At 53.6% G+C, this 27,985-nt stretch overlaps 2 protein-coding genes across 2 annotated transcripts; both read right to left on the bottom strand.

The window, feature by feature from the left end:
* Positions 1-476: 476 nt before the first annotated feature.
* Positions 477-8,122, bottom strand: NCLIV_056130 (conserved hypothetical protein; the record flags this gene model as incomplete). Its single annotated transcript, XM_003885168.1, has 13 exons — positions 477-581; positions 963-1,057; positions 1,544-1,859; positions 2,402-2,653; positions 3,182-3,236; positions 3,743-3,863; positions 4,518-4,611; positions 4,874-4,957; positions 5,494-5,573; positions 5,670-5,773; positions 6,328-6,776; positions 7,025-7,134; positions 7,711-8,122. 13 exons carry the CDS (start codon positions 8,120-8,122, stop codon positions 477-479), a joined length of 2,277 nt encoding a protein of 758 aa, XP_003885217.1.
* Positions 8,123-11,298: 3,176 nt separating this feature from the next.
* NCLIV_056140 (conserved hypothetical protein) lies at positions 11,299-27,927 on the bottom strand (the record flags this gene model as incomplete). Its single annotated transcript, XM_003885169.1, has 20 exons — positions 11,299-11,453; positions 11,767-11,897; positions 12,070-12,274; positions 12,765-12,849; positions 13,225-13,556; positions 13,884-14,168; positions 14,572-14,677; positions 14,858-15,403; positions 15,942-16,431; positions 17,044-18,091; positions 18,284-18,491; positions 18,688-18,845; positions 19,248-20,031; positions 20,621-22,000; positions 22,475-22,804; positions 22,938-23,306; positions 23,822-25,085; positions 25,603-25,749; positions 26,374-26,506; positions 27,912-27,927. The coding sequence occupies 20 exons, from the start codon at positions 27,925-27,927 to the stop codon at positions 11,299-11,301; spliced, it is 8,172 nt and encodes a 2,723-aa protein (XP_003885218.1).
* Positions 27,928-27,985: the final 58 nt, after the last annotated feature.

Below are 27,985 nucleotides of genomic sequence, written 5' to 3' on the forward strand. Positions count from 1 at the left end.
GCGAACTTCAAACTTCCTTTTCTCCTCTTTTGAGCATTCGACAGGCTCAGCGCTTAGAGAAAGGTGTACTTTTTCAAAGGTCGAAGCATGGAGGCTCATTCTCCCGTGGACGCACGCACCGCGACGCTTTCACGCAGGGCTGATGTGGGGAACGCATCCGCCTACATACTGGCATGCATTTCTATTCAAAAGTAGACGTGTGGAAATGTCTGTGGACATACAACTCGATAAAAATTTATATTCATGATAGGCTTTGTATCTGTTTTTGTGGATCTCTCTGTACAGGACGGCAGGGAGATGTTTCTGAAGAAGGCTTTCCTGAGTCCAAAAGGCCGGTCCCTGTGTCCTACGGGTGCACTAGGAGAAACTCTTTCTCCGATCTTCCGTTTTGTGCACATGCGAGACTATCACGCGGCCCGCGGGGACATATAGAAGGCTAGCTACACCTTTCTGTCCCCTTTAAAAAAGTCTTCCTCTCAAACACCGTTCGACGCCTGCCGAGAGGGCGGGGCGTACTGAGGCACTGCGGAGTAGAGCACAGCCGCCGGAGCGGCAGTCGGCGAAGCCAACGAACCCTGCATCTGCGAAAAGCACAACAGTCGCAAAGAAAACTCAAAAGACGTGTTTCAGATGGCCGTGCCGCGATCCCCCAAACAAGATGTATGGCGAGGGAAAGGCCCATTCTCATCGAGTCACGCAAAAAATCTCCAAACCGATCCTGCGCCTTCCAGAGATGTCTCCACACAAGGAACCCGGAGCACACAATATCTTGTAAAAAGTGCATGAACGACAAAATTCAGACAGCCACGCCATGCATACACGCGGATAGAATCGCACATCCATAACCCATCAAAATAGGCGCATATATATATATATATATATATAGGTGTTGAGAGAACCGCATGTGACGGAGGAAGATCACGTCTTTTCGAGGAACGTCCGATTTTTGGATTTGGCCCTACCCCTCCAGCGTTGCGAGCGAGGGGGGTCATGCGGAACTCGACGGTCGGTTGCGGCTTCACCTCCCAGGCAACGCGCCCCGTCACGCGACTTGCATCTGCACGAGGAAACAAAATCTCACGAGGCACAGAACAAGTCTCAGCGGAGACACCGGAAGGAAACACTGGAAGTACACCGCAAGATAAAAGTCTCCTTCGCCTGGCCCCTACCGCTTTCATATATATATATATATATATATATATATGCATATCAAGGTATCCACCCTGTAGGTGAAAATACGAGTGCCTATTTCCCAAGTCCACACCTGTACGAAAAAGGATTTGCAGCTACCCACATACATACACATGTGTATATTATGTATATACGTATACGCATGCATATCTACGGCGTTGTGGAATGTGTTCCTGAGTATTCACTACGAAAGAGGAGAGCCCTTGAGCCGCGGCGTTTGACGCGCGATCTGCTCTGTCTGGGGCTTGGAAAACATCATAAAGGTTGTGTACGCCGAGCCGGAAATCCCTCCACACCCGCTCCCCGACTTTGCGGCGGATTTGGCTGAGCTTTCGGCCCGCCGTCAGCGCACCTGAGGGAGTCCGAGAAACCCCGGCCGGACTCGCCACGACGCCGGCAGATCCTGGAAAGGGCGACCTGGAGCTGGACGCTGTCGGTCTGTGAGAGTCCGTCAGGGACACGCGGTGCACGCGTCTCTCTTCTTCTTTTTCGCCGCGTCTCTCAGTCGCGACAGACTTCCCCAGAGTGGTAGCGGCCAGCGTCGAATTCTCGCTGTTCTGACGCCCCGCAGCTGCCAAGTGGCGAGAAAAAGGCGACGGTCCCAGGCTCTCCGCGCGCGCACGCTCGAAAGTATGCTCACGGCGCGTCCTAGAATCCCACGTCAGACTCTAAAAAGAGAGAGAAGGAGAAGTGAGATGAAAAGAGAAAGATGCGAAAGAGGAAGGAGGAGAGCACGCCAGAGAGAAACTAGAGAGAGGGAGACAGGTCTGTGTTCTCGATCCGAAAGCGAAGTGCGAGGAACACGCGAGCAGTCGCAATGCGCGTCGCGTCACCGAAACGAGCTAATTCATATAGAGATGTCAACATATATATATATACATATATACACAGAGATGCTTTGATGAAATTCACCCACTGAGAGATCACTATATTTACAACCTCTTCTTCCATGCGAGCAAAAAGCAAACACAAAACAGACATGGTATATATATATATATATATATATATATATGAGTATAGATATATATTACGAGTAGATCTATATAGGTAGAAGTAGAAGTAGATGTGTGTAAAAGAAGGCGTGGACGCCTGTTTTCTGTTCACATGTAAGCATACATGTATGCACGTATGTCTCCAGATAGAAATGTGCAGTTGACTGTTCTATTTTCTCGAGGGGGGTGGACGCGCAGTGGAAGAGCCATTTTTTTACCTCCGAATTGCGGTTGAAGTGGAGGTTGTGCGGTAGAGTGTAGGCGCCCACGCCTGCGGAGCTGAGAGTGAGTTCGCCGTAAGAGTCGTTAAGCGCCGTGTCGGACGCGGTAGATCGGGTACGGCGAAAGCGTTGATAGAGAGGTCGGAACCTCTTGCGGCCGACTGTTCGTCCAAGCATCGAGAAGGGGAAAAGCCCCATCGCCAGTGTCACCTGCTTCGCCAGCTGTTGCTCCTGCAGCTCTTGCGTCGGCTGCCGAACGCGCAAAAAGTCGACACAACAGGGAAATCGAGTCCGCCTCGCCCCACAGAGACAAACTCAAAAACAGAGCTACATCAAACTACAGACATATATATATATATATAGAGAGAGAGAGAGAGAGAGAGTTGAATGAAGCACAACATGTGTAGACGACAGTTATCGCTATTTGTACGGGTCTACATCTATAATCATATATATATATATATACGCATATATATATATATATATATGTATATATGTTTGCGTGTGCGTGTTTGGATGTGTGTTTCTATGTTGCCGTATGTATATGCCGGCTGTCCAGCAGAGAGTCGTAGAGACGACTGGGAGGGCGAGCTGGGCATGATTCAGTTGGGAGAGATGGAGAGGTTGCTTGGGAGAGATGGAGAGGTTGCTTGGGAGAGGCCCGCCTCCTCAGTCAAACGAGAGGCAGACACGAGATATACCGCAAACCTTTAAAATAAGGTTTCCTACGGAAACGTTTTCAAATTGTCAAATAAAAAATTTCGAGAATGTCCTCACCAGGTCAAGTTCTGCCTCCGGTAAGTCGGGGACGCGTTCATCGACGTAGCGTCGCCTGAAAAGAAAACGACACGGAGCAGAGACGAAAGGTGGGAAGCATGTGAGATGATCAACGCCGATCTCTGTCTATTTTTAAACATTAAGAAAATGTATAAAGTGAAAAGTTTCGATGATTGAAGAACGAATTAAAGAAAGTATTGTCGTCCGCACGGGGTTGGTCCCCATGGTTAAAGATGAGAAGCCGCGCCTCTGTGGAGAGGGAAAGAACCGATTGCTCGCAATCGCGAGAGAGAAGACTGCGAGAAAACAGAAACTCGAGAGAAAAACAGAGGTGCGATGCTCGTGTTCTCGCCTTTCCCGTGCTCGACCAGAGCTCACTGCGGCACCAAAAAGAGTTCCAGTCGCGATGCTCCGTTGAGCGAACGCCAAAGTGTGCATCCACCTGAACCCCTTCGAGCTTCCGCGAGAAGTCAGAGGGACGCGGACGAAATCGGAATCTTGACGGGCGTCTCTGTCGTCCTCTCTCGCTCCCGTTCTTCCCCTTCCCTCAGGTGTACGTACAGAACGGTCATTTCCTGCACAGCGAGGATCGCGATGCAGAGAATCGTCAGACCGAAACCGAGGCCAAAGAGGGTGATGGCGCCCACGCTAAAACCTTGGATCTCGTGGAATTTGGCGAAACCTGAAAAGACAAAACGGAATTTCTCACCGAAACTGAAAGGGTCAAAATCCCCTGCGGCTTTCCGTGCGCCTCACAGGCCGCGCGTCTCAACGAGAAGAAACAAACACCGAAGACACCGCAACGCTCCCACAGTCGTTTCTCCATTTCCACGCAGGGAAGCAAAACCACAAGAAATGCATACATATATACAGTGTCTATATCTACACATGTGTACATTTTCACACAGATGCATATGGGAACACAGTCACAGAACTACGTGTTCACCTCGTACAAGATTGAAATGTATAGACACCAGCGAGAGGAGATGCTGTAAACAGGACTCTAATGATGTATGTGAGGTTCGGCAAGTCTCCCGTGTCTGAAACGGAGAAGGAAAAGAAAAGACGATGCTGCACTTGGCAGAGTTCCTGCCTTATTTTGGAGCCGCCGTGGACAGAGGGATAGGGACGTGCATCAAACATCCGGGTCTATCTACACCTACATGCATGAGCACCTAGACAAGTGTATAGTTTAGATGTAACACATATGCGTACCACAAGAGACGCAGGTGTATGTGCATGTGGATCAGAGGATCCGCGTCCCATGGGGATAGGAAAAAGCACGGCAGGCCACAGTTTTTTGAAATTTCTCTCGCAGAAAGAGAAGATGCCTCACCGCCCAGGGTACCGAAGAACGTCCAGCTGACGTAGTACGTCGGAACAACGAGTGTCGCTTCGCCGCGGGCCAGGCCGAGATTGAGGAAGTGGATCTGAGGACAGAAAAGGAATGGAAAAGCTTCGAGTTTTCATGCATCTTCGTGATTCGCTAATCCCACTTTTTTTGCGACAGAAGCTGCCACGTAGCAACCTCACAGATGTATTTATATATATATATATATATTTATGCATATACCTGTATATATTCGGATGTGTATGTACGTGTGTATGTGCATGTATGTGCATGTTGAAAATTATTTTTACAATGATATCCTTAGATGCTAGCAGATGCGCGCACCCCAGGCATGGACCTACTTGAGTCCACACGGAGGCCACGAGGAAGACGATGACGAGGTACGGCTGCGGATGGTGCCATATCGCAGGATCGTCCATGCCGCTCTGCACGCAAAAAAATGTCGAGATTCTGAAGCCATGAGACCGTGTTTCGCCGCAAAGGATATCAATCCCTCCACAGTCACTCGGAAAATCTCCATCTATAAGGCGGCACACGAAGAACTACAAATCTTGTGATGTACAGGGATCGGTGACAAACTTATATGCCTACCTATGCGGGCATATATACATATGTATATATACCTATATATATATATATATATATTTGTATACATGTGTAGGTATACGTGGAGGTCGGGGTGTAGAAGGATTTCTGCGTGGCCGAAGAGTCACTCTCCCTTAGAGCCGCAGCTGAACAGTGTAAGCAGGCCTCGTAGAGAAGGGCTGGCCTCTCTCCGGTGTTCGGCTGCAGCCGAGCAAAAGAAGTTCTTGCCTAGTCCCATCTTTGCACAAGCACACTTGCATATCATGCAGAAAAGCTCACGTTCAGCTGTCCACATACAGCGGTTGTGCACGAGAGAGAACGAGAAAGGATCATAATGGATCAAGTTCGTCGCGATTCTTCTCCCACATGAGCTTACGTGGACGCATGCAGCGAGTTCCTTCAGCTCCAGGACGCATTGGGCGCCAGTCAGCCCCGCGAGAAAGCCGTAGCACAGGCCTGTCAGAGAAGGGAAAACACGACAGCGACGTCCTTCACAGAGGGAAGGGGAGTGCCTTCGAAAGTGACGGACTCTTTGAAAAAGGTTTCACTCACCGATACACCGCGAATAGGGGACGGTTTTCTTTCCCGGGGATTGCTGCTGGGTGCCCTCGTCAAGCAGAGCGCAGTGCGAGTCGTCTCCGCCTCCCTGAATGTCTCTGTGAAGACACGCCGCAGGACAGTAGCGAAATTCAATGCAAACCCTTGGCCCAGTGCGCATACACCTCAGTCGACCTTGCTCACATACGCATATATCATTATAAACAGGAAGCAGTCGTTTTCTGACACAGAGAGAGAGCACGGGCGCCCCGCCGGTGCTTTTCCTGAGCTTCTCGAAATGCATGGTGTTCACAAAGATGGAGATTTCAAGTGGGCGAAAAAACGTGCAACCCAACACCCAGACCCCGCTGCCTTCGCTTCACAGCGGCGTCCACACGAGCTAGAAGACGCCGCTGTGTTTTTAGTTCCCCGCACGCACTCCTTTTTGTCTGGGCGACTTCCCTCCTCCGTCGGAGAAGACAAAGAGACGCTTTCCCTCTCACGGAAAGTACGCAAAAGTATCCACGAGAGGCTGATTCCGAGCAGGTCCACGAAAATCGCGAACGAAGAGGCGGCGCCAAAAAAGACACAAATTACGGCCCCTTCCTGTTCCGCCTTGTGCTGCCCCTAGCCTCGCGCCCCATCTGCACATACACCCGGCCGCCCGACGCACCTGAGAATTTTGGATTTCAGCGTTGCCTGAGTGGCGCCGCCTGGGTTTTCTGAGTTGCTCAAAGCGGCGAGATTTACGACGTTTCCGTCCACACCAGCCCCGGAGCTTGCCTGCGAGGCACTCAGGCGGGCGAGTTCGATGCGCTTCATGTTGGCCCGAGGCGAAGCCATCATGTAGCGTTCTTGCTCCTCGAGCGCCGCACTCTCTTCTGAATTCACGTAGATGAGTGTGCCGAAGCCTGGCACGACGCAGCAGGCGAGGTAGGCCAGATACCACGGGTCTCGCCAGCTGTACAGAGCCAAGTCTTTCTCCGACATCACTGTGTCGCTGCCCATGTTCACGAACTGGTCGTGGGGAAGCAGTGTCGCGCAGGCGCACAGAGTCACTCCCAAAGCCGTCCCCCCGGTGAAAAGGAACTCCTGGAAACCAAACGGTTCCTTCAGAACAGTCTGGGGTGAGAAGACAGCGCACCACACAAAAACGCGCTCTGCAGATGCAACAGGATGCAAACGCAAGCCTCGGGCCGGACATACACCCGCAGATGGAGTCCACTATTTCCTCCAGGTGAGCCTTTCCAGGCACAAATCGACGTCTGCAGCGGTAAGCAAACACGTGAATACATACATGCATATATATATATCTATATATATATATAGAGAGGTATTTGAATGTGTACATGGCATGAGAAAGGACTTACAGCTGCGGTGATGGCATTGGCAATGAGTCCGATGGAGTTCATGGGCGCCAGGACACTCGCGGGTGCGAAGGCGAGGGCCACGACGTGCATCAGAGCACCAAAGGTGTACGCTGTGAAAACAGTCCAGGTGCGCAGAGAGAGGCAGTGTCCGAAAAGCACACATGGGAATGCAGACTGCACAGCGGTTTGGCGAAGAAAAGTGTTTTGCAGTGGAAACAATGGAGCAGGACGATAATGTTCTGTTACAGCCAGGGTGAACGCAACGGTCCTCGACTCCTTTTCTTCGCTCTGGCCGAACAAACGCCAGACGTCGCGCAGTCTCAAAAGAGCCGCCCGCCTGTCGCCTCTTTTGGTGATTAAGCCGGTGCGGAGGTACCTCCGAGGACGCAAAGACCGATCCGTGTTCCCACGCCCACTCAAACGCACGAGGCGCTTGGGAACTGCCCCAGCGGCGCCTCAGACGCATTCAAGTGAGAAGCGAAATGTCGAGCCCCACCTAACCCCCCCCCCCTCCCGTCGAACAGGACACCACTGAACACCTGAACCCCTAGATCGGGCGAGAGTAATCGTCCTATTAGCGCGGCCGGGCGGTGCGTGTGTGTCTGTGTGTGTTCTAACCGAGACAGCAGTCAGTGCATATCCCAAACTGTTACAACCCCAGAGCGCCCCAAAGACTGGAGCCTCACCCGCAAAGCCCGAGAGCCACATGGGTTCACACATGAGCGACGTGGCGTTTTTGGTTCCCTCCGAGTCCAAGTGCAGGCCGACTTTCATCATGGTACTGCCTCCCGCCATCATGACGCTGCCGGTGAGAGTAAGCAAGATGCCGATGAAGAGGCTCATCCCGCCGCTGACTTGGAGGAATTCCTCCAGCGCCTGCGGCAGCTCGCCGCCCGGCGACAAGCGCCGAGGCGGCGAAGGCGCACCGACAGTAATCCCAGCAGGGGCCACCGCCGAGGTGCGTTCTGGCGTGGCGAGAAAAAGAGCGGCGCAGGCGAGCAACGTCGAGACACCCAGGTGTACAGACACCCGAGCCCAGACGCGAGACGTCCGGCCGGCGCCTGGCGCTTCCGGCGACCCGGAAGCCTTCCGAGTCATCTGCAGACGCGAGATGGCGCAGCGAGAGGAGTCGGTGATTGAAGAAGCTGCGGGCCTTCCTACCGAGAGGGAAAGGGGTGCTGGAGACGAATCTCGAGACTGGCGAGCAGCGACATGCGACGGCGCAGCCGAGGCGGGTTCCTGCGAGCGTTGCGGCCCACCGCTTGCCCGACGCGCGGGCGGAAGTCTGGGAGGATTCATGTCGCTGGTACGCTGGATTTCGTTTTGTGAGCGCGAGATGGGACGATGAAAAGAGAGTCTGCCGCGCTGCGGGTTTGTCCGTACACTCGGTGGAAAGGCGCGCAGAGCGCCAGGGCGAGGTCTTTGGAACTTAAAAGAGGGCTGTCCTTGTGATCGCTTCATGAAAAATGTTGAGCAACGAAAAAGGCGATCTGCGCTGAAGGAAATAGCCAACTCAAGGCCCCGTCGGGCTGCCGGACGGACGCGCCGGCGCAGTCCAGGGGGCTGCAAGACAAGGAGGCCTGTGCCGGCGAGTTGTCCGGTCGTGAAAGAAGAATTACCGGAAGGCACACAATTTTGAGAAGCAAACGCGAGTTCCTTCGAGACAGCTAGTTGAACGCGTAGACAAAAGGTTTGAGCCAGGTGTGACAGAATCGACCGGAGGGCTCCCGGGATTTCTCAGCAAAGCGAACGATGCCCGGGCACGAACCAAATGCGGGCGAGGAGGAGAACGCGCTCAGAGCCAGTCACAAGCACTTCGCGCGAACGCCTTGCAATAAAAACCAACAGACCTGAATCTCCTTTTTCCTCTGATTGAAGCTCCACCGTTTCTTTCGCAGCAGGCCGCGGCTCCTCCGAGCATGCGCGCGACGCCCGGCCTACACAGCCGACAAAGCGAACGCCCCTGCAAACAGTGTGCGAAAGTGCGGGTACGCTCGCCCACCACCAAGGCGTTGCAGAGACACGGAAATGCTGTCAAAGGGCGAGTATTTTTTAGCCGGAGAACAAAGACAACCTTCCACCGCCGCATCCCTGCTGTTTGTGCACTGTGACAGCTTGGCGAGCGACGAGCGAAGAAACACACGCCCGCGAGCGTCGACAGCGATCTGGATCACCTGCGCTTTTTGTTGGACGGCAAACCTGCCTACGGCAGCCGGAGTTTGCTTCTTATCCAGAGCCGCTTTGGACAGCAAGAGACGGGTGAGTGTCTGACTGGTGGAAAGGACTGCGCTTGGAGTGTTTCACGGAACGGATTCACGCCGACACACCGTAGAACGCGGAAAGCTCGTTTCCTCGCGTGGCAGTACTCCTGGTTTGTTTCTCTCAATGCACCATTGAAGACTTCCTGCAAATGTCTTCCGGGGCTGCTGGAGAGAGGGTTCAGGCTGCAGCGACTGGCTTAGGACGCACGCCCGTGGCACGTGGCCTCGGTCTGTTCGGGAACGCGCCAAACCCGACTTCACATGCACCGTCTATGCCAGTCTGACAGACGGCGTGTCTTGACCCAAGGAAACGGCTTGACGCGACCCTCCGCCCGCCTCACCCCAAAGATACTCTTTTTACAGACTTAGGAAACACGCGCGGCTTGGTTGTAAGCGAGTTGTGCCGATGTACGCATGGCCAGAGCACGGTACGGGGAACCATCGGCGGGCGAAGATCTTCAGCGTGGCGGGTCGATCGGACTGCTCACTCTGACGCACGAAGGAACCGAACGCCAGGGAGACGGAAAAGTTTCCAAGGGCGCCTCTCTGTCTGTCACGATTTCCTGAGCCTCGTCAGGATCCGCTTTTTCAGCACGCGGCGCCGGGAACGTGTGCGTCATTTCCGAGCCTTTTCCGCTACTTCTCAGAGTTTGGATGGAGACTGAGATGACATGCTATTAGGGTGCCGAGACACCTCAGGACCAACTCAGTCACTCACGAATGGTAAAGAAAAGCGTCGAAAGTTACGCAAAAGCGTAAATCTGACGGCGCCGTCGGAAAAGTGTGTACCACACTCCTGCGTATCTGTAGGTGGCGAGACGCGACGCTCATCTGCAAAGTTCCCGATCAGTGCTCAACCACACTGCGCCATGCGGTGACGTGCAAGTGACGCTCTGATGCCTGGTGTCGCCCAAAGCCGTGAACGCTTGGTTAAAAGAGTTTTAACGAGGCTTGTCTCTCGCAAACGTCTCGGAATGGTAAGAAATGTAACATGCGTGTACAGGCAATTGACATCTTCGGAGACCTATACGCATCCTGGTTCGATGGAACTGAGCAGTGGCATCCTAGAAAAGTGAAGTCGACATATGCTGGCCATTCACCGGCAAGCGGCGCTCCTTGGGGCGTGGAAAGTTCGGATGGATCAACCACCGCCAAAAAACGGATAGGCGTTAACACATGTGTAGACACCCTATCCATGTACAAATGTGTAGAGTCAGAGACATAAATGCCTGTTTCCACTGTCTAAATCGGTTCCCTTTTTCTTAAATCCATATCGGCCTTCACGGATATATACATATATATATATATATATAGGCAGCTGTAGAATCTAGTGTTTATGCACGCCATGCATCAAAATGCTGGCGGAAGAGACAGGGCCTTGGAACAACAGAAGTCTATCGTTTCCAGTTCCTTTTCACAAAAGAAAGCACTTTCCTTTTCCACAGCATGGACAACTTTTCCTCATCTGAGGAGGTTGTACCTTCTCAGGGAAGAAGTCCAAAAATACGCAAGAATCGCCAACCCACGCACACAGGTATGTCTCTAACCGTACGATTTCCTTTTCCTCCCTCCAGCGACTGACACCACCACTTGGGCACTCGATGCAGACTGGCGCCTGTCCTGGAGGAGAAAAAAATAGCGAGACTCCTTTTCAACGGGGCATCAACTTTCCACCCCGTCACATGTCAGCCACGAAAGACGGCAGACGTGCTCCGTGGTCGAGCCGCATGCACATCCCCCTCCACCTCGATCCTCGCATATACGCCGCATCCAGATACCCGCATTTACAGAGTGACAAAGCAGTCTACACAAACGCACATCTCTCTTTCTCCCTATGCACGCACCTACACTTGGAGGCATTTTCTTCGTTCCTTAGTCTTAAAGACACAGGCACACACGACTGCACTCGAGACACTTGAGGGCTGCACTCCGCATTCCTACACACACTTCTCATGGGAGCAACCGCGAGAAAGACACCTTTCTCGTGGATTTGGAGCGAAAAAAGTTCCGACCTCAAAAGTTGTACGTTGCAGCGTCGCGCCACTGCACCATCATCTCCACGAAGGAGTCGCGCTCCTTCTGCGTCTTGGCCTTCATCGGCAACTCAACACCATTGGGGAAGTCATCATTCGGCGGCCCAAACAAGCACAACGTGAACTTGGGGGTAACTGCAAAACAAAAACAAACATAACCGCATCTCCTCTCCATTCTCTGGATCTACACGCAATCCTATATATATATATATATATATCTATATATATATATATATATGCGTCCATGTGCTTGAGGACAAGAGGCGTAGAAGCTGGTCAGCAAGGAGACGAAGCCTGCATATACGTCCTGTCCCACGGGTTTGTCGTTGTGTTTCGATTCTCCCTGCAACTCTCAACCTGGCTGCGCGCGCCTGTTTCCATGTACTACGTGCACGTGTCCCTTGATTTCCCTGTCTGGATCTCTCCCTGCTCATGGAGAAAACCTCACTTTTTCTGGGCTCTTTCTTCGCGGCAGCCTGGAGGGCCGGATGGACGAGGCCCTTTGCGACGTTGCGAATGCGCACGATAGGGATGCGGTTGTTGAAGTCTGTATCGTTCCCCATGCACCATTCGAAGACGCTGAGAAGACAGCACAGAGCGGAAAATCGCCTAAGTGTGGCAGCTACCGATAGCTCAAAACCAAAAACGGAAACGTAGGACGGGCACGTTTTCGGCGCACGAGAGCGTCTCTGTCTCTCCCCTTTTCGTGAGTCGCGTCGCTCTCCTCTTCCCTCTCTTCCTCAGTGCTCACTTGAGGTCCTGAGAACTGCGCCACTTGATTTCTTCGCTCTCTTTTCCGGGCAAGAACACCTTCATTTTGCCTCCCTTTCGAAGAGCCTCCTTCACATTCGAAGGCAAGTCGTGGACGCCGTTCGGGTAAGGATCCACGTTCCACTCGGTGAACTTGAAGTCAAGCTCGGTCACTGTCTTGCTGAAGGCGTCGAAGGGATCTGCGCCTGAAGACGCACGCAGCGAAAGGCGCGAAGGGCGCGAAAAAGAGGGATGAAAAACGGGGGATGAAAACCAACGAATCGAAAAGCAGGCGCGGAAACAGCGCCACAGACACCTCCCAGGCAAGCGAAAAAGACAAAACGGAGCAACTTCAAAACCACACAAAAAGAAGAAGACCGATTCGTCTGTCTCTCGATCAAGGGCACCGGAGACACAGGAAACAGAGAAGGTCCCTGAGAGGACACGACGCTTTTTCACTTGCCTTTAAAAAATCCGAATCTTTCCCCTCCAAACAAGCAGGGTCGGAGACGGCGATGACATAGGCACATACAACACTACCAAGTCACGTCGATTTCGGATACACACTCTACCATGAAAACCGACGCATGCACTGTTTGATCAAAATATATTTACCTACATGTCTAATACATACATAGGAACGAATGTGCGTTTGTGTATGTGGACCTACGTGCATGCGCATGCACTCGGACGTACCGGAAGTGGCGGCTTCAAGGGTCATGGCGCACGATTCTTTGAGGGCCTTCTCCTCGGCCTTCTTTGTGGCCATTTTGCCTACGCTCTGCAGAGAGAACAAAAACGTATCTTCAAATTTGTCTCTGTGCTCACAGGTTCAGCTTCCAGATGGAAGCGGCATACGCACGGCACTTCGCCGCCTTATACCGTTTTTCCATCACCGCCGACAAAATACTCTCGTCTCCGTTTCTCCCCGATCCCTCTTCTGGGGACCGACCGACGCGAAGACTGAGACACCCCATCCACAAATGCCTACACCTAGATACATACACGTGCACATCCATACAGATTTCCAAAAATACTAACACGTAGATACATATATATATATATATATATATATATATATTTCTTTGTATATGCATCTATATATATATGTATGCACAAATATTTGAATTTCCGCATGACTGTGTGATGTCCCTACGGATTTGAGAGCAGCGAGGAGTTCAGGAGTTTTGATTTCGTCGAACATGTCTCCGCTAGTCATGGCAATGGAGTTGATGATGACGCAGCTGAGCTGCATCGTCGTCGCTTCTCCCGCGAAGTTGGTCATGATTTGCGTGAGGACTTGTTCAATGCCGCTACCAACGAGACTGCTGGTGCCCATTTGCTCAGAGGCAAAGTAAGCCGCCAAGCCGAGGCACACGCGCTGAAGCCGCAGCTGCTTTGCATGCGTCTCCACAGTTGCGCACGCGCAAACGGCCTGGAGAATGGCGTCAATCATCACTTCGTCCATGCCCATCTGGTACCATCCACCTGAAAATCGAAGCGCACACCACAGAGGAGATTCCCATGCATATACATTTATATCCCTGTCTTTTGAGTTTCTGGTTTATAGTATGCAGGCACTTCTCCAGAGAATGTACCGGAGAGACAAAAACCACAAATGCATGAATATATATATCTATATATATATATATATGCATATACATATATACATATACATACATATACATACATATGGATACATTTATATACATAAATATATATATATATATATACATGTATATATTTGTGTCATGGTGTTCGCTGTCCGCATGCGAAGGAGCGTGTCTTTTGCACGCATTTCAAGAGCTTGCGTACCGTAGGCGGCGTTAGCAAGCTCATCAGGGTCGGGTTCGGGGACTTCCATTTCCTCGGGCGGCGGCTCGGCGACCGCTCCTGCCTCGTAGTCGGCCTGGGCCTGTGCATGCATCTCCTGAGCGCGCTGCTGGCACTCCGCATGCAGCGCCTCGACAGCTGCTTGGCGCTCGGCCTGGCTGCGAGTCGTGTAGAACAGAAGGCCGAGGAGGACGCGGCAGGCCTCCAACATCACCATCGGCTGGTTAATCGACTTGCAAATCACATTCGCAATCGTTGCAATGCCTCCTGAAACACAAAACATGCAGGTCCACATCCACACACAACCTCACATATATACATACCTTTTGAACACATACGTATAGATCATGGACGTACCTATATCTCTGTGTGAATATATATATATATATATATCGATATAGATATCGACAGGTAGGTAACTCTATATGCTGCATCTGCATCGTGTTTCTTTCAAGTCCAAGTATATATATATATATCCTTTGCGGCACAAAATGTAGGTTTTCTCTGGCTGGGCGAGCGCCGTCGACACAAAGAGACATTTGCGTCTGTTGTGTAAAAGTAAAGGAACTTCGCACTTGCATGCGCAAGACCGGAGAGGCGCCGAAGCGTGTTCGCCGGAAATCGAGGTCGATGGACCTTGGTAGGTTTCCTGTTTCAGGCGATCCCTTACCGGCGTTGCAGTATTCGAATGCGAGCTCTTCGCTGCGCACAATACGTCTCGTGCATCGAAGGCCGCCAACGACGAGATCGGTCACTTCATTTCCTTCCGCGTCGACCTGAGGAAACATCGAGAGGCGAGAGACCGTTCGTTTTTGCATCAACTTCGAAGAACGAAAGGGTACCTTGTCCCTTTTCCCCCACGTTTAGATTGGGTGAAACCCTCTCCGTCTCACTGTTTCACTCACTGGAGATCGGAATGCAAAGTATGCAAGGTCGTCACCCTCTCTTTCGCCTACCTCGACGCATCCGACCAGGATGGAGAAGACGTCGGCGTCCAGCATCTTTTGGATCGAGTTTTTCACGCTGCTCTGGATGCCGAGAAGGTGAATACCGAGGGTGAGGAGACCGACGTCGTAGTCGAACTGGTGAATCAGGCGAATGGTGGTTTCAATGCCTCCGTTATCCGCGAACGTCGCGGCGTTTTCCGGTAGACGGCACAGGCTCGCCTCGATGTCGAGGAGAAGAATCAGTGCCTTGGTGTCGGTACGGCCTTGCTTGGCAACAGCCATGCACGGCAACAAACAGACACCAAATTTCCTCATGTTGTTCTCTTCGTTCTCCATGACCAAGTTCGCGAGCGTGCGGCAACCCGTCTCCAGCTGGGCGTCCGGGAAAGTCTCGCTTAAGTTGCTCAGCCACGTGCTGTACGCGTTCTCGATTCCTGCGTCGAGGAAAGGCCGAATGTTTGGCGTGTACAGAGACAAGTTGCTGATGGCCTTGAAAACAGACTCCAAGCAACGGATGGCCGTCTTGTCCTCCGAACCGTCGTAGTTCGACAAACCCTGGAAACATGTGGCCCACACAGGCACATTTTCTCGCATGCTCTTGTCTCTCTCCACAGAGCCAGAAAGACACACGCCGACGCGAAGTGTGGAGGTTCATGCGGAAGCCAAGCCAATCACGTCGCCTCTCCCCTTGGATGCACCGGCAGTCGAAAAGGAAAACATGGATCGAGAGAGAAGAAACCTTTCCCCCGGAAAGGTCTTCTGCGCGTGTGTCGCTCTCTCCTTCTGCAGACGCCGACTCCTAACCCGCAGCTGCCTGTCTTTCCCTTGTTGTTCACGCGAAGCCAGAACCGAAAAATCCGGTTTTTTTAACCGCGCAGGCATCTCCATACGCACGCATGCATCTTTGTTTGTCCAAGTATATTCCCACGACATGCGTGGGAGCGCTCGTTCTTCCGGGGGTTTCCGCTTGGTGCCTTCCCTCGTTTTTGAGTCGCGCTTCTTCTTGTGGCGATCGACGAGCCTCTCTTCCTCCGCATGCAAGTGAGAGCGGGAAAATCCCCGGGAAAAGGTCGACAGCCGGCATCTTTCTTACCTTGACCAGAGCGGCAGGCGCGCCGTTCGTGCCGAGCAGCTTCTTCATGCTCTCGTTCTTGTAAAGCAAGTTGCAAAGCAAGACACTGGCGGCGTTGCAAACGTCGTACTCGTGGCCGCGGTCGTTGAGGACCTTCACGTTGAGGGCGGGGCCGCCGAGTTTCGAGAAGATCTCGGTGTTCTTCTTGTGTCCAATGCAAATGTTCGCAAACGCCAGGCAGACGTTGGTGACCACGGGTGCCGTGTTCGGCTTCGGCAACGACCGGTTCAGCAAGTCCGTGCACGCGGCAATGCCGTTCAACTCGCCAATCTTGGTCTTGATCTCGGGGACAACCGCCAAACTTCCGAGCAAGAAAAGCACATCGGGCAGCAGCGCAACGTCTGCATTCACGTCCGAGACGATGCCAATCAAACGCTGCAGCACGTTCGCCTTCAACAGCTCCTCGACGTGCGCGTCCGACACCACGCGACGCATGGCGCGGAAAATGTGTCTGCGAAAAAAAGAGAGACAAACGGGGACGCGCTGGGAAAACGCGAAGAACCTGCAAAAGGCCACGACGGGAAGCCACGAAACGGAAAAAACGAGACCGAGACACCAGGAAGAACGGAGACGACGAACCGTCGCAGACGCACCGGTGAAAAACGTAGGCAGAGAAGAGAAAGAGAGACGGAAACAGAGAAGGGGTTCCAAATCTGGAGTGCGCGAGACGCCACGGAAAGCCTCAATAAACGCGAGAGGGGGTGCGATTGCTGCGTGGAAAGAAGAGGCGAGACGGCCCAAACGACAGTCCCAATCCCCGTGGACAGCGTCGCTGAGTTTGCGTTCAACACACGATCGCTGCGACACCCTTTTTTTCAAACTATACGCGACGCTCCCCGCCTTTCTCTCTTTTCCTCAGCATTTCCAGAGCGGAACCTCGACAGCTGTTTTCCCCCTTCCACAAGGGACCGCGCGCGCAATCCCTCATCCGCGTCTCGCGGCAATCTATGCCCGATCGATCCCCCGTCGGCCTCTTTCCACGCACGCAGTTTGCGCAAAACGTCCGAGACAAATGTGTGGGAACGGCCACACAGTTTTCGCGGGTGGAACGTGGGCGGAGTACCTGAGGACAGTGGTGGTGTACATGCCTTTGTCGTAGTCGTTCCAGGACGAGATCAGTTCGGTCATGATGGGCGTTTTGTTGTACAAGTTTCGGTTGATGGCCGTGCGTTCGACGAGGAAGTATCGCGCGCAGAGGTGTTCCTCTTTGCGGTCGTTTGCGAGAGATCCGTTCTTGTTGATCTTCGCGCAGGCTTCAGTGACGAGGGCGGGACAGCCTTGGATGCGCGCAGTGTCCTGGGCCGCGGGCGGGAACTTGCAGAACGCGGCGAGGGCCTTCACCGCATACAGGACGATTTCTTCGTCCTTCTGGCCCTTGATGAGCGCAAACTCCATCTTGGAGAATTCGTTCGCTTGGAGGAGTTTGACGTTTGCGGGAGTCGAGGCGAGGAGCTCGAAGGCCATGTTGCCGTACTGGTGATCTGCGCCCATCGCCGTCTGGTGGTTGAGCTGCTCCTGGTTGTACATGCCCATCTGCGAGAAGAGGTATTCAACTTCTCCCTGCAGAATCGCTACTTCGCTGATCGCCACCGACAGTCCCTGCGCCACGCGCGCGTTGAGCAACTCGTAGACGTCCTTACACGTCTTCTCGCGCGGCTGATCGTCCTCCATCGCCTGGCGAATCATCGCAACCTTCTCGGACAACTGCGTGCCGAAGTCTTCGCCGTAGTACGCCGCCAAGTTCTCCAAACCCTGCAGCGTCTCCTCCATGCCGTAGACTTCCAGCAGCTGCCTGCCATTCCCCTCCTGCGAGACGAGCTGGAGCATCAAGTCGCAGAAAGTGTCTGCGCACTCCGGGTCCGTCTGAATCGCCGTCGTCGCCTCCGTGCAGAGCTTCGGGATCGCCTCCTTCACCGTGCGCGCCGTCATGTTCGCGTCAGCCACCGACAGACCTTGGAGCGCGCGGTTCACTTCCTTAATCACCGACGGGTTCTCGCCAAACTCCTCAATCGCTTGCAACACTACTTCGAAACAGTTGAATTTCTCCAGCTCGCCCGTCAAACCCGCCCCTCCAGCAGCCAACAGGACGCACGCCATCGCGGAATATAGGCCTGGAAAAAGGAAGCGAACAGACAGGTGAAACGCGTGTGGGGAGGGGAAGCAGGAAGGGACCGCACGCCACAGCCAAAAAGACAGAGGCGTCGCGCTAACGCAAACAAGAGAGTGCAAGCACGAGGGTGTCGGGAAGTGCGCCGGGAGAGCGGCGGAAACCTCGCGCGGCTCCTGGCGCGCTCTGAGTTTACCTGCTCTCTCGTCGTCAGAAAGACGTTTCTTGTCGTCTTCAGCCTTGAGGTTCATTACAAGTTTCTTCAGCTCTTGCTCCTTCACCAATGCGTCGTTGTACGACTTGCTGAGGAGCATCTTCTCAATCATGTGCATGTGTGCGAGCTGCCGCGCAGACGAAGAATTCGAGCCCACGAGGGCGTCGCAGTCGCGCAAGACCGATCCGTCCTACAAACAAGAACAAAAAAGGGTTGTGCTGCAGTCCCCGTGGTGCAGCCCCAAGCAACGGAGAGAAGAGCGATGCGGAAAGAAAAGGACGGGAAACGACGGCGACGCAGCCCGCGAGACGACGTCCACAGAGAGAGACAAGATGGCGGTGAGGCGACAGGCACTTTTACGCATCAAGGTGACATGCACGACCTACCGCAAGTTTGGGAAGAGGCTCATAGCCCGCCTGAGAGAGAGTGTACGCGAGGGCGCCGAGAAGTTCCATGCCAGCGCAAACCACCTGATCGTTGTTTTGGTGCTGTTGCATGAGCAAGACGGTGAGGGCAACCATGTCTCCGCTGGAGCCGCTCATGTCTGAACATCAACGAAAAAACACAACGGCTCGGTTGTCGCGGTTCTGTGCAGAAGCGTCACTTTCCCGAAGAAGGCGATCGCTAGACCTTCTCTCTTTCACGCTTCCTTTGGTGGGTGCGACTCCCGAAACCCCTCCCTTTTCCCGCTGCCTCTCCACTCTCCTTTCCACTTCCACGCACAACCGAGGAACACACACGAACAACTACAAAAACACGTACATACATGCACATGCACATGCCCATATACATATATATATATATATATATATATATATGTGTATAGGTATATGCATTTTTAACACTGTCCAATTCTCCCTCAATCTCTGTCTACCTCTGTGTGGGGGTGCATCTCCGTTCTGTGTTTCGCCTGGGTGTTTACCGCGTTTTTAAAAAGGTGTCTTACTTTGCATGATGAGGCCGCATGCGGTGGCGTCCTCGGCGAAGTACCGGAGGAATTCGAGGATGCGGCTGACAGTCTCGGCGTCGTTCTTGTGCATTTCCAAGAGGGCGTAGGTTTGCGGCAGGAAGGTCGGGGCGACTTCCACCATGGTGGGCATGCAGTACGGGTTCACGCAGCACGCAGTGAGAGTGCGGTAGGCGGAGCCGAGGAACTTTTTGTTGTTGGCGACTGTCTCGCCCGCAATCATGTTTGCAAACTGCGAGAGCATTCCCGAGGAAGCCACGGCCCAGGCGCCATACGGATCGTTTGCGTCGTCGAAGCAGCGGTCGCAGAGGCGACGCGTGACGAGGGCGATGTTACTCTCCAGGCGCTCGTTCCCAGGGTACGCCTGGAGGGTGGCGACCAGGCTCCCTAGGCATTTCTCGGTGTGCTGCAGCGCGTCCTTCGGGTCCTCGAGCGGCGCGGCCAGGAACATGGCCAGGCGCGCACACAAGATGTCGACCCGCTGCGCCGTGTCTTCTGCGCCGCTTTCCACGGCCTCGATGATCTGGAGCATGAGCGACTTGATCTGCTCGTCGGCGCCCATCTTGGCGAACAGCTCGCCTCCCAGACGCGTCACAGCCTCGCTCTCGCTGTTCACGCGCATTGCATCCGCCACTTGTTCCATCACACCCAACTCCCGCAACACCGCGCGATCCTCGACAGTCACCAGCTTGTTCAGCACATCCAAAATGTGGACCACCGCAGGCTCGTTGTTCTTCTGCTTCGCCAGAGCCGCCGTCAACACCTAGCAAGAACACAAGGAACAGAAGAGGCAGATGGAGCGCAAGAGAAAAAGAACAGACGGAGACACACCACACGAAGGGACGCGACACATAGAGACACTCGGCGAGAGGAGAGCAACACCTCCGGCCGAAACGAGAGGAACCTGAGCAACTGTGGGCAAAAAGCCAAGAAAACCAACCCCAAACAGTCACACACGAACGCTACCAAACTCCATGTTGCAATCAAACTATATATAGTATGAATACACACATGCATATATATATATATAAATATATATATAGCTCTATCTAGTCTACATATGGATCGATGTAGAAAGTGTCAACACGAGATCTACAGCCTCTCCCACACAGATAAAGTCTCCTAGACCACACACGAGAAGGCCCCCTGATCGCCCGTTCAAGGCCACAGACGCACCATCACCCCCTCGGCCATATGCCAATATATATATATATATATGTATACATATGTATAACTAGATAGAGAAGATTTCTTAAATGGATATAAATCCACTCGCTTCGCTCCACACACACATCCACAGGTAGACAGCTGCATTCATCTCTCCCTGTGTTGAGTGGGAAGGTGGTTTGTACCTGAGCGGGGAAACGAACGTCGTTGTCGTAGAAGCGTCGCAGGTCTTCGAAGGCTCCGAGGAGGGCGAGGACCGCCGCAGCTTGGACGGAGAGTTGGTCATCGTCGCCGTATTCGTCGATCATGCGGAAGAGCGCAGTGACGGCACCGGCCTCGGCGATTTTGTTCGCCATGGTGGCGTCGTTGGTGATTTCCAGGAGTTCCTGGAGGGCGCGCATGGCGACCATCTTGTTTTCTCGGCTCGGGTCGTTTTGGATGACGAAAACGAGTTTCTGGAGCAGCAACTCGAAGGCCGGCTGCGATGTGAGCATCTGGACGCGCTCGGGCGTTGTCGCCATCGCTGCGAGGCAGCCGCAAGTCGCTCCCAAGACCGGCGCGCTGTGAGGGAAGTTGTCGATTCCCACGCACAACGTGCTGACAAAGTTGCGTTCGAAGGCGAGCTCCGCAGATCGCTTGTCGCTCTTGAGAAGCAGGCGCAGCGCCTCCAGGCAGTGTATGGCCGCCTCCTCGGAGTACTGGCTCTGAGGACCTTTCAGCGACTCGTACAGGTTGATCAACGTCGCGACATTTCCGGCCTTGATCAGGGCTGTGCGTCCCGAGCGCACCGTCGCGACTTGCTCCATGGCGTGCGCGCACTCGCTGACCGTCGCGTCGAACAGGTCCTTGCCTAAAATGTCGTAGTCCGTCACCGCCAAGGCATCCGCCTCGTGACTCACAATGTACTCCTGGAACTTGCACATGTGCTGACCAATGTTGGCGCGCGCGGCGATCTTGGCGCCCTCAGACGAGATCAGCAACTCGTTCAAGGCTGCGAGGTTTTCGTGGAGCTGGCTGAAGTTGTTCTTGTCGCACGCTGCCGAGCACTCGGCGAGGAGTTCCGTGATCTCCGCCTCGAGTGCGTCCGTGGGCATCAGAAGCGCCACGAGCGGCGCAATCGTTCGCTTCAACTCCTTCGACTTGGCGTGCGTGCGCATCGCCACCTTGAGGGCCTGCAGGCAGTTGCACTTGCGCAGCGTCTCGCCGATGCTCGGATCGATCTTGGCGCACGTCGCCAGGACCGTGAAGCCTGCAATCTGAGAGTCGAGATACATTGGCGCTCGAGTCAAGTACTGGACGACCGCGTTTAGGCCACCCGTGCGCGAGAGGATGGCGACGCCGGCGCCGCCATCGCACTGCGCAAGGTAGTTCAGAGTCTCCAAGCAGTGGAGCTGTGCGCGACGACTGTCCGGGTACTTGCGCATCACCTTCAACACTCCCTCGATGCACCGCTCCACGTTCTCGGCTCCAACGATGCGCATCGTCGCCGCAAGCTCGCGAATCGCCTCCGTGTTCGACACCAAAATGTTGTTGTCCGGTTCTTCCAACTCCACCACACGCTTCACCTGAACAGGATGTGCAAAAGAAACAAGAGAAACAAGGGAGCGCCAGGAATCGGGAAACGAACAGAGAGTAACAGACAAATCGCGCCAAAGGCCCGCCACAAAAAGGGAGGTGCACAGGGGAGTGTACGTGCAGTCGGATAGGTCTGCTCTGCTGATCTGGGAAACGCTTGGCCTCTGAGAGATCGCCAGGTCCAGTGGGGATGTCCCTGAGTGGCGACGTCAGAGCAGAAAGCTATGCAGAGAAAAAGAACGATACACGTATGTACACATTCAAAGAAATATGTATAGCGATCAAAGTTTTTCCTGTCTTTGATAGATAAGTAGCTGCGGATTTCCACAAGCATCTGCAGATACATATATACGTGTGTGTGTGTGTGTGGGTGTGAACCTGAAAAGGAAAGCAGGTAGGGTTTCGCCGGCAACTGTTTCGTCCGACGTCCATGTGCGGGATTCTCGAGAAACCTTGTTGCTTACTTGAGGTAGGCACGCGACCTCGCACATGGCAACGAAGCAAGACGTCAAATCGCCATCTCCGCTGATTTTCATGTTCTTCACCGTCTTCAACGCAGCCTTGATGATGCGGCTCTGGCCCTCGAATCGAGTGCACTCGATCCAGCTGGAAATACCGGCCAAAATGGTGTCGGCTGTGAAAAAGGGAACCGCGCATGCCTCTTTGTGCGACAGATGAAGGTCAGTGGATGCAAGAGGACAGGGGACAAGGACGCGAGCGAACGCCCCCCGAAACAGAATAAAAATACGCGTGCGTTTCAAAAACCGCCTTTCCACGGCACCCGGAACATGCAGCTGTCGAAACCCGGAAACCGAAACCACCCGCATTCGAGACCCACCGAGCTTCTGAACACGCACACGATCTGTGCATGCGTCCAAAACATAAAGATACACGCGTCTCTCCCCTGTTTTCTGTGTCACTTTCTACCTCTATAATTCTATGTATCGGTGCATGTCTGGCCATGCTGCATCCCTGGCAGATTTGGAGAAGCAACCCTTTTCTGATCTGTTTCTTGCCTGCTTGTTTCTGTTCGAAGATTTGCCGGAGACTCGGGACGCGGGACAGGCCGGAAATGGCGGCAAGAACTCTGTACACGCCATCGGGGTTTCCCCTCGCTGTTTGAATTGCCGAGTCGAGGACGTTCAGGTGACGGGAGCAGTCCTCTTCCGTCGCAATGCGCCCGAGGCAGTGGATGCCCGCGCTGATCAACAAGTCGTTGCCTTCGTGCTCCAGCATCGCCGCCAAAACAGCGTCCACGCATGACCCGTCGTTCATGTACGACTTGGCGTCAGCAACCTGAGCAAAGGATCCGAAATGCACGCATGCGCCGGAAGCAACGCTCGAATCGGGAAAGGGAAGGCCTCGAGAGACACTTGTGACACGAAGTTTACAGAGACGTGACGCCTCCTCAGGCACATATCTCGATGCTCCGCGATGGGAAGACATGCTGGAGCGAGATGCGCCCCACAAGAGAGAGGCCGCACCTGCCACGACGGTCAGTTATTGCGTGCACGTGCAAAACTTCAAAGCAGCAGCAAATGTGCAAGGACGCCTTTCCGATCTGCACGAACATGTATAGCTTCGTATCAGTGGACAAGCCTGTATCTGCGTACGTTGGCATGTGCATATGTCTGTAAAAACATAAAAGGACTCCAAGTGGGGTGGTACATTCGGATCTCTGCGGTGTCTGTGTCTTTGTCTTCACTCGCCCCGTGGAGATTCCCGTGTGTGACTGTCCCCGTGGCCAAAACTGGATCTGCCTGTTGTGAATCGAGGTCTTTTTCTCGTTCTCCGCTCATATCGCGGCGCACCTCGGAGAAGTTGTCCAGGAGCTGGACGGCGAGGAGGGCGACTTGCTCGTTGTTCACGTTGGCGGTGAGGGAGGCGACGACGCCTTGGATGCCACCGTATTCGCTGACGCCGTGCAAGGTGGTAAGCCGGGGGACCAGGCGGTTGAGTGCGGAGATCGCGTGTTGCTGGTAGGTGACGTCGGCAGTGTGGTACTGGCAGCAGAGTGAGCAGATCTCTGCGGCTTGGTTCTGGAGCATGTGTTCCTGGATTTCTTCGTGTTGCGACCCGGTGGCGACGAGTTCCATGGCGAGGGAGGCGACCTCCGGGTTCTCGACGTTCTGGTACAGAATCGGCAACACGGTCGCGAAGGTCTGGTACTGGACAATTTCGTGGGCGAGACTTTCGCGCGAGGCCAGCGGGACGAGGGCCATGCACAGCGCGCCGAGTGCCTCCATGCTCTCCGTGCAGTAGGACACGGCCGTGCAGAGCGTCGCGACGCCTCCAGCCTGCACGATGGCGTCCACGTTCAAGGGGTTCGAGGCGATGCGCGCCAACATTTTTGCTGCGCCGCTGATCATCGAGGCAATCTTGTCGGGGTTCGACTCCATCTGCGGCAGCCCCGAGTTGATCAGTTCAATGAGGAGTGGGACACCGCCCGCGCGCACGATCTCGTCCGTGAAGGAGCTAATGTACGACATACTGCCGAGCGTCACGAGAGCCTCGTCGTACTCGGGCGTTCCCGCCTCCGCAGACTTTAGTGTGTTCAGACACTTTTGCAGTTGTTCTGGTCCCACCATCGCGGCAAGCGCCGAGCTACCTTTCGCCGACGCGCTCTTCCTGCCGCGATACTTGTCCATCAGCGTGATGCACTGCGGCAGCGTCGTGGCGTCCGTACACTGGTTCACGGCCATGTGGCGCACCGTGTCGAAAGCGCCCTCCACCATTTCGACGCCGGCATCCGACAGATCGCCCTGATCCAGGCAGTAAGTCAGCAGCACACTCGTCCCTCCAGCGTTGTAGAGCGCCGTCGAACCCTCCGCAGTCTCCGCGGCAATCGCCAGCGCCGCTGTCACGCGCTTCGCCGTCTTCATCCCGAGAGCCGCCTTGGAGAAAATCGACAACATTCCGCCCGCAATCGAGGCCCCGTCAATGGGTGCGCCTGCGCGGTTCATGTTGTCAACGAAATTCATCGTGTCTTCGATCGTCTGCGGGTCCGTCGGCGAACTGTTCACGATCGCCACAATCACGGGACTCCCCTCCGAGTGCAGACGCGAGATGTGGGCGCTGCACAGAACAGAGAGTGGCGACGCGAAAGCACGAAAAACATCCAAAAGAGAAAGGTCGAGACAACCCTCTGGAAAAGGAGAAAAACGTCGCAAAGACAGCGGCACAGGCCGTGGCAAAAAACCGTGCTCGCCTCGCTCTCAAAAAAAAAGCGAAATCCCAAAAACCGAATAAACGAGGCACTATACGTATACATACATATATATGTGTGCATATATATATGTAGAGAAAGATGGGGGGACAGACACACATGCATCAATGGAATTATAGATATACGTATAAACAGATATGCATATATAAATATGTATACAGATAAAGATATACTTTTTAAAATACAGCAAATATATATATATATATATATATGGGTTTGTGTGAATACAACGACGACCGGCGCACGACAGTTATATAGCCAGCGAGGGAAGGTTGAGTGACTTGCGTGTTTGCGCGTCGCTCGAAGTGGCGCAGTCATTCTGGGTGAGAAAAAAAACGTGGAGAGGCCCCCAGAAGAGAAACTCACGAGTCCATTTCTTCCTTAACGGCAACACTCATCGCCCAAAGGACGCGGGCGGCGCAGAGCATCAAATCGTCGTCGTCGCTGAAAGTGGTGACGGCAGTTTGAATGGCCACCAGCACTCCGCGTTCCATCGCATCCAAGGCATTTTCCCTGAAAAAAGCAAAGGTTTTGCGCAGGGTTTCCCCATACTGTTCTGCATTCCCCCGGATCCGACACCGAAAAGGTAGACGGGAAACCTCACACAGACGCCGAGAAACGGAATTAGATGCACGCCGTCACCCGCATCAGTGGATGTATTCACAAGCGCCAATCTCAGGCGTCTATACACTCGACAGGCACAAGCGGCACGCGCGATTCTCTGCATGCATTGTGGATTGACCTCGCCAGAATAAAAAAAAAGATCACACTGGCGTTCGCTCAGGTTATCGGCGTTTCCAAAGAAAGACCATCCGAAAGAACCGCACCTACTCTCGGCACGCCTGGCTAGGTGCGAATGAGTTTTCTTCGCATCTCGGGACTTCGTACCAAGGTAGAGAGATTTCCATGCACGGCTGATTCGGATGTAGGTAGACGTAGATATACTGTTACATAGATTCTAACAGACACTAGTGTATATCTGCACGGAGACAGCTGTGCGGCGAAAGATATGCAGACATGCTTGCGGCTCTAGAAGCACGTGCATGCAGAACAAGAGTGAAGTACCAGAGGTGTGTAGAGGTCTGTATATCCGGAACAGACGTAGGGTGAGCATTTTTGACCGGCAGAGGATCTTACTGGTAAAGTTGGTTGGAAGGGCTGCAAAAGTCCGAGAGCGAGCGCAGTCCGAAAAGCAACATGCGCTTGAAAGTCTGGTGCTGGATGACAGACTGCACCGCAGTGGCGACCCCGGCGTCGGGGTTACGCTTAACTGAATAGAAAAAACAGAAATCGTGGAAGGCAGAAAACGTTTGACGCGACGGTCTCAAAAAACGGACCTCCTGTGCACAGAAAGAATCAACAGCGCAGCGCATTCCAAAACACTCAAAGGCAACGGACACCTCGCACGCTCAATTGTCCCCCAGCCGTGCGTAGGAGAGCCGGGTCTGCGACCGCATTTTGGACGTGAGTGTCAGCATGCAGTGTACAAAGAGTTGAAGAAATCGGGGGGAAGCGCGGCAGGTACACCCAACCGGAAGGCCATCACAAATCACGTGTAAGGAACAACGAAGTTCAACGGCGCCAGAGATCACTCTGAGAAGAGCTGTCCATTTTGCGTAGAGAGACGGGGGAAGGCAGGAAGCCAAGCCACGACTTCAGGCTCGGCAACGCGGTGCGATAAAAAAGCAGACGCTACTTCTAGAGAAAGGAGCAAAGGGACCAAGAAAGGAGCACACAGGTGAGAGGTGAGCAGCGAAAATCGGAAGGAGCGGGCAGGAGACAGGAAACGCGAGAGAACGAAAAAATACAGAAAGGCAGAGGGTGCCCCAAATCCGATTTTTGCGGACCTAAAAGGTCAACAGAGCGTGGAAAAAAGACGCACGAAGAGAACAGGGTAAGCAGAGCGACAAAGAGATATGGAAGGCGAGAGCAGGAGATCGGACGAAAGAGATTGACGAGAGTTGCTCCTTCTTCACGAAACACGGGATGTGGAATTTCTAAAGGCTACAGAGTACTTCGCTTTTGCGACTGTTGATACACGCAGAGAAGACCAGACGCCACAGAAAACAGAGAGTGCTGCCTCCTGATAACGGAAGCGAACGCGTTCCGCGACACCAGAGACTGATGGCATTTTCGTCCCGTCTAGGTTGAACTGAGAGAAGTCAAGAGGCACGCCTTGACGACTCCTTCACGTCACTCCAGACAACGGTTTTCGCGTTAACAGAGAGACAACTAGGCGTGACCCGCTCGATGTGATTACATCTATCCATGTACCTCTACCACGGTGACACGCATGTGCCGGAGCAGAGGAAACAGAAAGAACCAGGAAGTGGGACGCCGTGTAAAAAAGAAATTCAGAGTGAGGACACACTTTTAAACGTGCCCGAGTCGATGGATCACCTGCTCGACGGCAAGGCGCCTCTCTACATATACAGGTAGCTGTGTGTCACTGCATTGAGGATAAGAGATACACTATCTACACGCTACGCGGTTGGATACAGAGACAGAAAGAAGAATAAGAGGGCAGAGGAAGTCCGGCATGCGTTCTGTCGGGAGAAGGCGTAAGAGAAATGAGAAATCTTTTCACTTTTACACGCATAGCGCAGATTTGGATAGGGCGTAGTAAGACCCGAGTTGGAAGCGGGAAGTCGCGCACACTGTGGAGAGGAAAGTACCTTTTCCAATCGCCATGATGCCGAACACGCCGTGCCAGAGAGAGAAGACGAACGAACGAAACGGATGAACGAAG

Source organism: Neospora caninum, chromosome XI, assembly GCF_000208865.1.
Source record: "Neospora caninum Liverpool complete genome, chromosome XI".
Taxonomy (NCBI): domain Eukaryota; phylum Apicomplexa; class Conoidasida; order Eucoccidiorida; family Sarcocystidae; genus Neospora; species Neospora caninum.